General features: G+C 41.3%; 1 protein-coding gene across 2 annotated transcripts in view; it reads left to right on the forward strand.

Moving 5' to 3' along the window:
* Positions 1-13,296, forward strand: part of LOC115154074 (double C2-like domain-containing protein beta) — a 191,430-nt gene that overhangs the window by 119,765 nt on the left and 58,369 nt on the right. For both annotated transcript variants that reach the window (XM_029699931.1, XM_029699932.1), the window contains one exon: positions 7,237-7,311. In XM_029699931.1, coding sequence (XP_029555791.1) covers positions 7,237-7,311 — 75 coding nt within the window. The remainder of the gene's footprint in view (positions 1-7,236; positions 7,312-13,296) is intronic.

Genomic DNA, 13,296 nt, shown 5'->3' on the forward strand with positions numbered 1-13,296 from the left:
CTGTTTCCTCCAGCATCTTCACAAGGTCCTTTGCTGCTGTTCTGGGATTGATTTGCACTTTTCGCACCAAAGTACCTTCATCTCTAGGAGGCAGAACGCGTCTCCTTCCTGAGCGGTATGACGGCTGCGTGGTCCCATGGTGTTTATACTTGCGTACTATTGTTTGTACAGATGAATATGGTACCTTCAGGCGTTTGGAAATTGCTCCCAAGGATGAACCAAACTTGTGGAGGTCTACAATTTTTTTCTGATGTCTTGGCTGATTTCTTTTGATTTTCCCATGATGTCAAGCAAAGAGGCACTGAGTTTGAAGGTAGGCCTTGAAATACATCCACAGGTACACCTCCAATTGACTCAATTGATGTCAATTAGCCTATCAGAAGATTCTAAAGCCATGACATCATTTTCGGGAATTTTCGAAGCTGTTTAAAGGCACAGTCAACTTAGTGTATGTAAACTTCTGACCCACTGGAATTGTGATACAGTGAATTATAAGTGAAATAATCTGTCTGTAAACAATTGTTGGAAAAATTGCACAAAGTCGATGTCCTAACCGACTTGCCAAAACTATAGTTTGTTAGCAAGAAATTTGTGAAGTGGTTGAAAAATGAGTTTTAATGACTCCAACCTAAGTATATGTAAACTTCCGACTTCAACTGTATATACACATGCACACTTTTTTTTGTATATACACACACCTTTATTATTCCCCGCAAACTCTACAACCCCTCCCCCAATTGGAGTAAACTAATAAACAAAAACACTTAGGCTTCTACCTTCTGTTTATACATACTATACACATTTTACAGACACAACCTATTTTACAATAGTTATATTTTGTTTGTTTTTAGTGCTGGCCTTCCTTTATTTCTGATGTCCATCCAGTTATATTTCTATTTGTATCTGCTATTTCACAAAAGTTCTGAACCTATATACATTTTACAGACCCCGTAAGTTTTACATTTGTTATCTTGTTGTTATTAGTCCCACCCTTCAGCTCCATTCAACCCCTCCCATCTATCGCTTAGAAATCCAAAATGGATGGTGTTATTTGCCATATATTTTTCAACTGTGCTGTGATGCTTCACAAAAGTACTGAACCTTTCTATTCTCATAGTTTCAGCAGATTGTAAATTAAAGAAACATTTTTGCAAAAATAATGATTATTATTGATCGATTGACTATGACTTTTCAAATCACCCAGTATTGCTATCTGCAGCGTTAGTTCTAGGTAAATGTTGCAATTCTTCAGCCATTCCTGGACCTGTGACCAAAAACGAGCTACATATGGACAGTACCAAAATAAATGATCTAATGACTCTGCCTCCTCGCAGCTAAATCTGCAGAGCTGGGAAGATTGTATCCCCCATATATAAAACATTCTATTGGTTGCAAGAATTTTGTATAATTTAAATTGAAAAATTCAATGTTTTGAATCCGGCGTCATTTTTGCGTGTCAATTCATAAACCATGTGCCATGGAATTGGTACATTGAAAATCAGTCTTTCCACAACTCTTAGCCAAGAGAGACTGGCATTCATTGTATTGATGTTAGCCCTCTGATTACGATGAAGAGCAAAACATGCCACTCTGTTCTGGGCCAGCTGCAGCTTAACTAGGTCCTTCTTTGCAGCACTTGACCATATGACTGGACAATAATCAAGATAAGATGAAACTAGAGCCTGCAGGACTTGCTTTGTGGTGTCAAAAAGCAGAGCATCTCTTTATCACTGACAGACCTCTCCCCATCTTTACAACCATTAAATCTACAGTGTATGTTTTGACCATGACAGTTTACAATCTAAGGAAGGGATGGCTAACTTTGATTGATTTAGGGGCCACAAAAAATCTGAACTCATCATGAGGGGCCGCAGCTGCTCGCGGGTCTGCAGGAACCACCAGTTGTCCATCCCTGATCTAAGGGGGGAGGGGGTATGGATGTGAGTTCAGTTGGTAGAGCATGGTGTTTGCAATGCCAGCATGGTGTGTGCAACGCCAGGGTTGTGGGTTCGGTTCCCACGGGGGGCCAGTACAATTTTTTTTTTATATATATATAAAAAATTAAATAAATGCATGAAATGAAATGTATGCATTCACTACTGTAAGTCGCTCTGGATAAGAGCGTCTGCTAAATTACGTAAATGTAAATGTAGTTCCTGCAGACTGGAGAGCAACTGTCCTCAATTTGTTCAACAGCCACACCATTCAGTGCCAGATTCAGGCTGAGGGTACGGTGTATGCTTTTTTATCGGTGTAAGTTTAGGTGTAGTACCTGAAAGTCTATGAATCAACAGGTAAAGTAGTGGAGCCTTTCAAATCAAATCACATGCGCCAAATACTGTGAAATTCTTACAAGCTGTTTTAAGAAAGAGAGAAAATAGAGCCTTTCTAAAGTGGGCGTACATCCTACAGTATACTATACATTTGGGCCGGGACGTAACCAGTATCGCAATACTTGTATCGTGGCTTAGGAAAAAAACACAAAGCGGATTTAATTTCTTTATAAGTTAAAGGCTCTGCATGGTCAATCCGACATCTGCATTGGCCGTGCAGCATTTAGGGTGATATGGCCTCTGCAGAAGTCAGGGCGTTCATTCTTCTCGCTCTTCACCGAGCAGCGGAGAGCTGTTGCAAAGGAAGTTGTCAAGGAAGTGAGTTTGTGTTTATACTGGACCTCCCGCCCCCACCTACCATCAAGCAATCATGTCAATGCGGAGCTGTACGGAGCCCTTTGCATTGTTACAAAATTTGGCCTCTGCCTGCCTCCGGAGGCTCTGCAATTGCGTCACACTATCCATACTGCACCTACGACCACATTTTCAGATAAATTGTCTCTTAACCCCACCCTGACTGTTACTCTGGGTTCAGCTCCCCGCGGGCTGGGATCTCCACCCCACCTCATCTTCCCCGTAGCTCAGTTGGTAGAGCATGGTGTTTGCAACACCAGGGTTGTGGGTTCGATTCCCACGGGGGGCCAAGTACGAAAAAAATAAAATATGTATGAAAATGAAATGTATGCATTCACTACTGTAAGTCGCTCTGGATAAGAGCGTCTGCTAAATGACTAAAATGTAAAATGTAAATCTATTCCATTATCACAGGCCAGTCAGATATGCTAACAAAGATATATGCCAGAGACAGTTAAATGTGGCAGGGAATAAGGCCAATATGCAGCGACGGAGAAAGGGGTCTCCAGATGTAGCACAGATGCTAGACAGAATGTATTAAGAACATTTATGTTTTAAGCAAACAGTGGGTTGGTTTTAGTTTTTTTGATATCTGAGATAGACTTTTTTCAGTTTTTCAAAAAACGTTTTTTGGGGCAATTGTGTGCATCCCACACGAGCTGCAAGATAAAGGTATGCATACTTTGCAGCGGCTGCCTGTGGCTTCTTTGATACATAGGTAAGAAAAACAGTGAGTGTATTGACTATAAAGGTCCAATGCAGCCATTGTTATCTCAATATCAAATAATTGAGGTAACAATTAAGTACCTTAAATGTGATTTTTTTCTCAAATTAAAATAGTAAAAAGAAAAAAATAGCTTCTTAGCATAGAGTCATTTCTCAAGCAAGAATTTTGCTAGGACTGTCTGGAAGTGGTCTAAGTGGGGAGGGGAAGTCTGAAAACTAGCTTTGGAAGTCTAGGCTGGCCATGAAGCTTAGGTTATCTACAAGACTTCTTACATCCCTCCAATTCCCTCCAGCATTTCACTGAAACTAATCCCTACATTCACAAACATGTATTCTGCCTTGCTCAACCACACATACCTCCTCGCCTCTTCGTAAGGAGATGAAGGAAGGAAGGGTAGTATTAGAGATAAAGAGGACTTGACTTGATTCAACAAATTCACAGACATTTCCAGGCATGTGGGGAAAGGGGCAGGAGGGAGGCGGAGACACAGGCACGACACACAAAGGCAGCATCAAGGGGAATGAATGACTATGTGTGAGGTGTGTGGATACACTGATGCATGGCGCTCATCTGCCTTTCATAACCGTCATCTCCCCCCATTTCCCCATAATTATGATCAACCGGCTATTCACTGGTGGCTTAGGCAATCAGGGCCGCGATCATGCAGTAGTCTGTTCATCCGACACCAAACCCACATAATGCATCTCTGCCCAGTTTAAAGTTTAGAAGGTCAGTGGGGTGGTAACCGCCACGGAGGGAGATGGTATCTATGTCAGTCCCTTCAATCAACTCCCATTTTTTAGTGCCATAGTTTCAAGTTTTAATGGGAAAATATGTATGATATAGCCTATTCCCTGTCTTTACTATAAAGAAATGACAAAAAAATGGTTAGATGATGAAAGCATTTCAGCTTTGGTTGTAGTTGGTCATTCGATGATGGCCTCTCAGGCTTGATTTCAACCATTTTCTAAATGAGACATTCATGGCTCAACTCGGGCCATCATACCTTGTATCCTGTAGAACACTTAACCAGATGTCCAGGTATTTCAGACCAGGGCCCATGTCTGGTCCTCCTCTAGCCTGGTGGAACTATTCTGATCTCGCTCACAAGCCTGATCTCGCTTGCTTCTGTTTCGGTTGACTGGGCTAGTCTTTCTTCTGTAAGGAAGAACTAGGTAGAGGAGGTTGTAGCTGCACAGGGAGCTTTGGTTGAGTGTAATGCTTCCATGTGTGTAATGCTTCCACCCATACAGCCTAACAGTCAGGGTTTGGGTGAATTCCAATTTAATTTGAAATTCCAATTAAATTCACTGATGAAGTGGAGAATTTATGTTGAATTCAATTCAAATGTCAACATTCGTTAAGTTATTGAATTGGGATTAGACTGTTTGGACTATTTCAATTGAAATTGAATTGTAACTGTACAAATATTTAATCTTGAATTGATGGAAGTAAGGCAATTAGTATAAAAAATGGAGTACAGGATTTGTTTTAAATCATTTCAACTAGTATTTCTATATTTCCAGTATAGCTAGCCTGTCTGAACAGTGACATTATCATCCTGAAAGCCTGCGGGAATTGGAATTTGGGGAACGTACCTACCATTGGAATTTAGAGGAATTGAATTATCTCTGAATTCAATCACTGAACTGGAGTTTGAATTGAGTTAAATGGAATTTACAGGGAGAGGGAATTTAATTTGTGGAATTAACCCCAACTCTGGTGACAGTGCAAGAACACAGTATCATAGTGCCTCAAAGCTATTGATCTATTGCTCTTCAGCGATGTAACAGAGTGAAGGAGCACCCCTAGCCTCATACTGTATGTCAGCCAGCTAGCTGTTTAAACCACGAACAAACCAATTTACCTAGGGAAGCATTCACTCACTAAACACTACATGTACTCAATACATCAGCCTTGAGCTGCCTTTTAAATGCAAAGCTGATATTTCATGCTACTTGTAGACAGCAATTTCCAAAGTGTCTGAATGCTATTGGGTTCAGCCCAAAGACTGGTAGTGGTATCTACAGTAGAACATAACATCAAATAACTTGGAGTAGTGGGGCCCACAAGTGTGTGTTGGGAGCCTTTTTGTTGCCTGGCGCAATTCCACGACAGATCCTATCAATTCACATCTGTGGAGCAAGCCGCTCGCACAATGGGGAGACACTTGCCCCGCTGCACTATCAAAGAGAACATCCATCTGTGTCCCACACAAACATCTGACTCAACCTGGGGCTTTGTAGAGGAGATGAGATGCTGTTCGCTGCAAATGAAAGAAGGAAAGGCTCAGAGCGTAGAGAGTAGAGGCAGTAATGGACCTCCAACAAATGATTGCTAAGAGGAAGCGACGTAGGAACAGAGAAAAAACACTCATTCCCTCCTGCTCCGCTCAGTCCTACAATCATATTTCAAGCTTTTTTGTTGTTAAAGTTTTCATAGTTTGGTTTTGATGTGGAATTGGAATGTGACATGAGTTTTTGATTAGGCACACACAAATATGTATAAAAGGTTTTGCAGACGAGTAGCCGCCTCATGAAAATAGAAATATTAACTTTGCACTTGTTCACCCGAAACTCATGGGGATCAAAAAAACGTTCATTACCATTTGTGGTTCTGACAAGTGTTGCTCTGTGTTGGGAGAGAAATGCCACACACACACTGAAGAATGTTCATCCCACACATGGCTGAGCAAATAAGTTTGGGGGATAGGATAGCACTGATGCAGACGGATAGACACGTGCGAGCGCACGCACACACATACACAGTTAAACTTAACAGAGGGGGAGAGAGAGAAAAAGTACAAGTTTGATTCAGCTGACACTAGGAAATTGCAAACAAGTCACAAACAACTAAGAGTTACAACAATCTGTTTATTGTAACTTCAAATATTAATACATGTCCATCTGACAATGCCCTAGTACAAGGATGGGTAGCTGATGCACTGCTGCAGTAGCTGATGCTGCACATCAATGGCGTTTGGTTGATATAGGGAAATATACAGTGCCTTGCAAAAGTATTTAGACCCCTTGGATTTCTTCACATTTTGTGTTGGTGACCTGATAGGTCACCCACTGAGCAGTTTGGGATGCTCTGGATCAACATGTAGGACAGCTTGTTCCAGTTCCCGCCAATATCCAGCAACTTCGCACAGCCATTGAAGAGGAGTGGGACAACATTCCATAGGCCACAATCAACAGCCGGATCAACTCTATGTGAAGGAGATGTGTCGCGCTGCATGAGGCAAATGGTGGTCACACCAGAGACTGACTGGTTTTCTGATCCTACTTTTCTGTGACCAACAGATGCAAATCTGTATTCCCAGTCATGTGAAATCCATAGATTAGGGCCTAATGAATTCATTTCAATTGACTGATGTTCTTTTATGAACTGTAACTCAATAAAATCTTTGAAATTGTTCCATGTTGCGTTTATATTTTTGTTCAGTATAGTTGATTTACTAACACGTATGCTGACCAAGTACTTCATATGAACCGTTTTAGTTCTCTTGTTAGAGAGCTAACCTTCACAATAGTTATATTTACTCGTTATTTTAGTTTCTCTCAAGACATTCTGAAGTCGACTGAGGCAGTGAGATGGAATTTTTTGTTTGTGGAAAAGTTATTTTGCCAGCCGTGGAACAGGTCTCACCTCTGGAGTTTCTAATTAGGTGACATGGCTTTTGTTCTTCTGACGAGGTTGTGCACTCGACAGAAACAACAGTGTTTGACTTAAATTGGATGTCAGGCGGCCTTGTATGTCTGGCAGGTACTACCTTGTGAAGTCTTATGACACTCTCTTCTCTGTCTGTCTCTCCCACAGGGGCTAAAACCCATGGACCACAACGGGCTCTCGGATCCGTATGTCAAACTGCACCTGCTGCCTGGGGCCAGTAAGGTACGTACCCGTCTTATTATACTTACATTAAAAGGTACATTATAGTAGTTTAGTTGCTAACTGAAATTGTGTGTGTCGTCTGTACAGTTCATAGGCACTATGATAATAGTAATATATTTACTTCCTCATACAATACAATCTGTAATTTTAGGCTAACAAGGAGATGTGCCCTTTTCTTTCCAATGAGGTCATTTCTGGACAATAAGTTTTGCCATTTAGGGGACCCTTTTTGGCTCAAGAGCACCAAGTGTATTACACTCCAAAAACAGATGTTTTCAGACCTCAAATGTGTTCTTCTGTTGAGATAAGTCCAGCTCCAAGCCCATCTGCTTTGTAGTTCCAGCGATATGCCACTGTCCAAAAATAATAGAAAGATAAGAACCATATAATTTCCAGATTTATTGTGCTTATCTTTTCCATTCACTTGAGGTGTATAGCTGAGGCGTACACAACTGGTGGTATGGGATGTGGATTCATCTTGATATTGGGATACTATCGAAAACATCTGACAAACTTAGATTTTGGAGTGTAATGTCCCTTTAATACTCTAAATGCAGTGATGCATAATGTTGTCATTGGCCTGTGTGTTGCATATCAGATGGTGTCATGTCTGATTATCGTAAATGAATGGACACTATCATGCCCTGTTATGAAAGCGGACACTATCATGCCCTGTTATGAATGCTTGGAATATACAGTAGCTTGCGTGAAGGTTAATCTGCTGCTGCTACTCTGTTCTTTATTTTACTCATATTATTATCTATCCTGATGGCTAGTCACTTTACCGTCTTCATGTACATTGAGCAACAATATAAACGTAACATGCAAAATGTCAAAGATTTTACTGAATTACAGTTCATATAAGGAAATCAGTCAATTTCAATAAGTGTATTAGGCTCTAATCTATGGATTTCACATGACTGGGAATACAGATATTAATCTGTTGGTCACAAATACCTTAACAAAAAAAGTAGGGGCGTGGATCAGAAACCAGTCAGAATCTGGTGTGACCACCATCTTCTTCGCATAGAGTTGATCAGGCTGTTGATTGTGAGTTGTGGAATCTTGTCCCACTCCTCTTCAATGGCTTTGCGAAGTTCATGGATATTGGCGGGAACTGTAACACGCTGTCGTACACGTCGATCCAAAGCATCCCAATGAGCATGTCTGATGTGTATGCAGGCCATGGAAGAATTGGGACATTTTCAGCTTCCAAGAATTGTGTACGGATCCTTGCGACATGGAGCTGCACATTATCATGCTGAAACATGAGGTGATGGCGGCGGATGAATGGCACGACAATGGGCCTCAGGATCTCGTTACGTTATCTCTGTGCATTCAAATTGCTATCCATAAAATGCAATTGTGTTCGTTGTCCGCAGCTTATGCATGCCCATACCATAACCCCACCGCCACCATGGGCACTCTGTTCACAACGTTGACATCAGCAAACCGGTCGTCCACACGACACCATACATGCTGTGTGCCATCTACCCGGTACGGTTGAAACCGGGATTCCTCTGTGAAGAGCACACTTCTCCGAACTGCAGTCAGGTCAAGACCCTGGTGAGGACGACGAGCACGTAGATGAGCTTCCCTGAGACGGTTTCTGACAGTTTGCAGAGAAATTCTTCAGTTGTGCAAACACACAATTTCATCACTTGTCTGGGTGGCTGGTCTCAGATGATCCCACAGGTGAAGAAGCCAGATGTGGAGGACCTTGGCGGCATGGTTACACGTGGTCTGCGGTTGTGAGGCCAGTTGGACGTACTGCCAAATTCTCTAAAATGATGTTGGAGGCGGCTTATGGTAGAGAAATTAACATAAACACACAACTGCACATTTTAGAGTGGCCTTTTATTGTCCCCAGCAAAAGGTGTACCTGTGTAATGATCATGCTGTTTAATCAGCTTCTTGATATGCCACACCTGTCAGGTGGATGGATTATCTGGGCAAAGGAGAAATGCTCACTAACAGGGATGTAAACAAATTTGTGCACAAAATTAGAGAGAAATAAGCTTTTTTGTGCATATACAACATTTCTGGGATATTTTATTTCAGCTCATGGAACCAACACTTTACATGTTGCGTTTATATTTTTGTTCAGTACACATATCTACCTCAAATACCTCATACCCCTGCACATTGATCTGGTACTGGTACTTTCACAGTAAAGTCCACACCCATTGTATTAGGCGCATTTGACAAATACAATTTAATTTGATGAAACTGGCTTAACTTGTGTTTTTACTGCAGCAAATCATTTATCATATAGTGACACCAGTTATATCGATATACCCCCAGCCTGTCATGTCAGGCGTGCGACAAGTAGTTTAGGAAGAGTGTTACATTGATGAATTAGTGAAGAGAGCATTGCAATTGAGCCACTACTAATTTCAGATTATGTCTATGTTTATCAGACGGTTGGCAATTAATTTTATCCATGCTGATCGTGTCCATTCAAAGGGATGACGCATGCTGTCCCATTCTCTCCAACCCCCTCAAGTTTAGCCCGTCCTCATCTTCCATTCATTGCCAAGCCAAGACCTTATTTCATTACCAAAGCCCAGGTAGTCTTTCACTGTGACTTATTATGTCAGTTCAAGGGTTTTGAATCCTTTAATCAAATTCTTGTAGTGGTGTACCTGCGGATAAAGCCAGTTCTTTTTACATGTCTGTTACCATTTCCCGGCCACAAATACTGTTGTATTGTCATCTTTGTCTCCGTGATCTAGCCTTCTGTCGTGCCAACAATCACTTAGCAGCTGCAAATAAGGGTTTCCTAATCAGCCAGGCTGTCCCCAACTGTTTGGACACCTTGACCTCCATGTGAATTCTCCTTAAGACCATTATTAGGTAATTGATTGGGTGTGAACATCGGGCATATGGACACTGTTTAATTTGGGGGCCTGAAATTGCACCACAAACATGGAAGCTGTGACAGGCCTCAGATGTTCCTCACTCCTCCTTAATGGCGGCCATCAAGTGGTCCAGACAGATGTGCCGCCAGAGAATTTACCTCCAAATTTGTTTTGCTTTTGTCTGAGTTTGGTCTAGCGCTAACGCAGCCAACTCCATACTGTGCATGACCTGTGAAAAAACGAAGTGTAGAATTTCAATCCCCACGTTGATCTCCTCAACCCGGTCTGCACACCTCTCATTGGTTTCCCCCTTTTTTTAAGCACTATATCTGTCCCAATAAAACAATGACATTTGAAAGGAGGGTAATTCACTTCCCCTTTTCATAAAAACTAAACACAATTTGCCTTAGCAATGGTGTCAACCTCTGGTCCTGGAGAGCGTTAGATAGACACAGTGCTCTGGTTGTTTGTGTGGCGTTTCAGAAATGAATCAGCTGCTGTTTGAGAGGAAACCAATAAGCTGGGGCTTTGTTCCCCGGAACATTCATGTGCGATGACTCAGCGGCAAATAATCCCACCAGTTAATCGAAGATGTTCTTCATCCTCACTGTCCATTACTCACCACCACACACAATATCATCTTGCTGTTTTGTTCAACTCAACACTGTTCTCTAGCAGAACGTGTGGGCTTGTGAAATCCACCTTGCAAAGCAATGTGCTTCTCCAATTACTAAAGTGGAGTGAAGTGTCTCATAGCAATGGAACTCTGTGGTAGGAGCTGTTCCTTAACTTTCTATAAAGAGCACAATACAGTGTAAAAGCTACATAGCATCTTCCTCACAAGTCAACATATAAGCAAGGGTTTGCCAATGACATGCATATGTCTATATGTTTTTTTTTCCTTAAGCACTTACGGATGTTCATGCATTGCATTTAAATGTTTCTTAGGTGCTGTTACAGTATGGTATGATGTTTTATGTTGTGCACTTCTTAGACACATTGTTATATAAGCATTTTTAGTATCGATACAATAAGTTTGCACACACCTACTCATTCAAGGGTTTTTCTTTATTTTTACTATTTTCTACATTGTAGAATAATTCTACATTGTAGAATAATCAAGACATCAAAACTATGAAATAACACAAATGGAATCATGTCGTCACCAAAAAAGTGTTAAACAAATCAAAATAGATTTTAGATTCTTCAAAGTAGCAACCCTTTACCTTGATGACAGCTTTGCACACTCTTGGCATTCTCTCATCCAGCTTCAGCTGGAATGTTTTTCCAACGGTCTTGAAGGAGTACCCACATATGCTGAGAACTTGTTGGTTGCTTTTCCTTCACTCTGCGGTCAAACTCATCCCAAACCATCTCAAATGGGTTGAGGTCGGGTGATTGTGGAGGCCAGGTCATCTGATGCAGAACTCCATCACTCTCCTTCTTGGTCAAATAGCCCTTACACAGCCTGGAGGTGTGTTTTGGGTCATTGTCCTGTTGAAAAACAAATGATAGTCTTACTAAGCGCAAACCAGTGCTCAGCATATGTGGGAACTCTTTCAAGACTGTTGGAAAATCATTCCAGGTGAAGCTGGTTGAGAGAATGCCAAGAATGTGCAAAGCTGTCATCAAGACAAAGGGTGGCTACTTTGAAAAATATAAAATATATTTTCATTTGTGTTATTTCATAGTTTTGATGTCTTCACAATTCTACAATGTAGAAAATAGTAAAAATCAAGAAAAACCCTTTTGACTGGTACTGTATGTGACAGCTCTTTTTTACGTGCATGTCAGATAAAAGGTAGGTATGAAAGGGACATACTGAACTCTCTATTTTAATCAAATATCCAACCTCACTCTTATCGCAAAAGATTAGTAACCAGAGGCTGCTGCTGCAGATGCAACCGTAAATATAGATACTTCCTCATGTAATGGCTTATGTAAAGCCATTGAATGTGTGATTCATCACTGGAATTATATTCTTACTGCATTGACCCCAGTCAGCAGCCATACAATGGCACTACTTTTCAGATTCTAGTGATAACCAAAACCATGTATACCTTATATGTACATTATGTATATGATTTGTGGTTGTCTTACCTACCTTAAGTTAACTGCACTGATTGTAAATCACTGGTGATAACTAGCTAATGCAGTCAGCATGCATTGATTGATTGATTGATATTGGTAGATTAGTTTAATTAGAGAAATATTCAAGTCACTGGCAGGCAGCCAGGTTGATATTTCGCTGGCTGTCGTTTGTGATTAAATGCATCTCTCACATCAGATGGTAATCAGTTATAGATCACCACTTGTGCACAAACAAAGCACCACAGCCGCAAGATACATGAACATAACACGGAAGCTTCTTGTTCAAACTTTTGTTTATCGAACCCACTGGAATTAATAATTGCCTGCTTATTAAGTTCCCAGCATGCATTGATATGCCTATTCTTTCATTTAATTGCAATCTGACATTTGCAATCTACGTCTGAGAAGAAATGCACGCCATTGTCCTTGTGTGTCGATACTGTGGCATTCTGGTGTTGACGAAATCACCCGAGAGTTGAGAACGCGTCATATAAACAGGGAAATTGTTCACACCTCTGGTTTAACCTGAGAAGAGATTGATATGGATGAGATGAGACAAGATTTCTAATCTGAATCACAGATTAGAAATTGATAGGAAGATGGTGGAAGAGCAGACATACAGTAGTAGGAAGGGTGAGACGTGGGGATTGAACCCTTGTCTCGGGGGTTTAGGGCTGTTGCGGTGACTGTATTACCACCACACCGACAGTCATGAGTCATGACCGTTGAGTCATGGTAATATCCTTTTATGCACTCTGGACATGCATTGGTAGTAGCCAATTCGCTAACGACCATCAGGTCACTAATGGCCTGATACTTGATACTAAGTGCTCTATTGTCCCTCTAACCACTCTGATACCAATGCAAATACAATCGAAAGTACAACAGTGGTGTGCAGAATGGCATTTCGGAACGCACAACTTGTCGACCCTTGTCACGGATGGCCTATTGCAGTGGAAGACCACACCGGGTTCCACTCCTATCAGCTAAAAACAAGAAGAAGCAGCTCCAATGGGCACATGATCACCAACAC

Source organism: Salmo trutta, chromosome 19, assembly GCF_901001165.1.
Source record: "Salmo trutta chromosome 19, fSalTru1.1, whole genome shotgun sequence".
In the NCBI taxonomy this organism is placed as follows: domain Eukaryota; kingdom Metazoa; phylum Chordata; class Actinopteri; order Salmoniformes; family Salmonidae; genus Salmo; species Salmo trutta.